At 63.4% G+C, this 322-nt stretch overlaps 1 protein-coding gene across 1 annotated transcript in view; it reads left to right on the top strand.

The window, feature by feature from the left end:
* Positions 1-322, top strand: part of ETH_00022320 (DNA replication licensing factor, putative) — a gene marked incomplete at both ends in the record, with an annotated part of 5,923 nt that overhangs the window by 2,775 nt on the left and 2,826 nt on the right. Inside the window, one exon of the mRNA XM_013377156.1 lies at positions 166-274. Coding sequence (XP_013232610.1) covers positions 166-274 — 109 coding nt within the window. The remainder of the gene's footprint in view (positions 1-165; positions 275-322) is intronic.

Genomic DNA, 322 nt, shown 5'->3' with positions numbered 1-322 from the left:
CAGGGACGACGAGCGCGAGGCCCAGGCCTTCTTCGCCGCGGGCCTTGTCCCCCACGCCGTGGAGGAGTCTTTGATATGCCGAGGGTTGCGGGCAGGGCCAGGGCAGGCTAAGGTTTATGGCTAGGGTTTATGGTTTAGGGTTTAGGGTTTAGGGTTTGCGCCAAGGGACGACGAGCGCGAGGCCCAGGCCTTCTTCGCCGCGGGCCTCGACCCCGACGCCGTGGAGGAGTCTTTGATAGGCCGAGGGTTGCGGGCAGGGCCAGGGCAGGCTAGGGTTTAGGGCTAGGGTTTAGGGTTTAGGGTTTAGGGTTTAGGGTTTGCG

This window comes from Eimeria tenella, genomic scaffold (genome assembly GCF_000499545.2).
Source record: "Eimeria tenella Houghton genomic scaffold, Eth_scaff47, whole genome shotgun sequence".
Taxonomy (NCBI): Eukaryota; Apicomplexa; class Conoidasida; order Eucoccidiorida; family Eimeriidae; genus Eimeria; species Eimeria tenella.
Note: the sequence above shows the minus strand (reverse complement) of the source record. Positions and strands in the feature narration are given on the sequence as shown.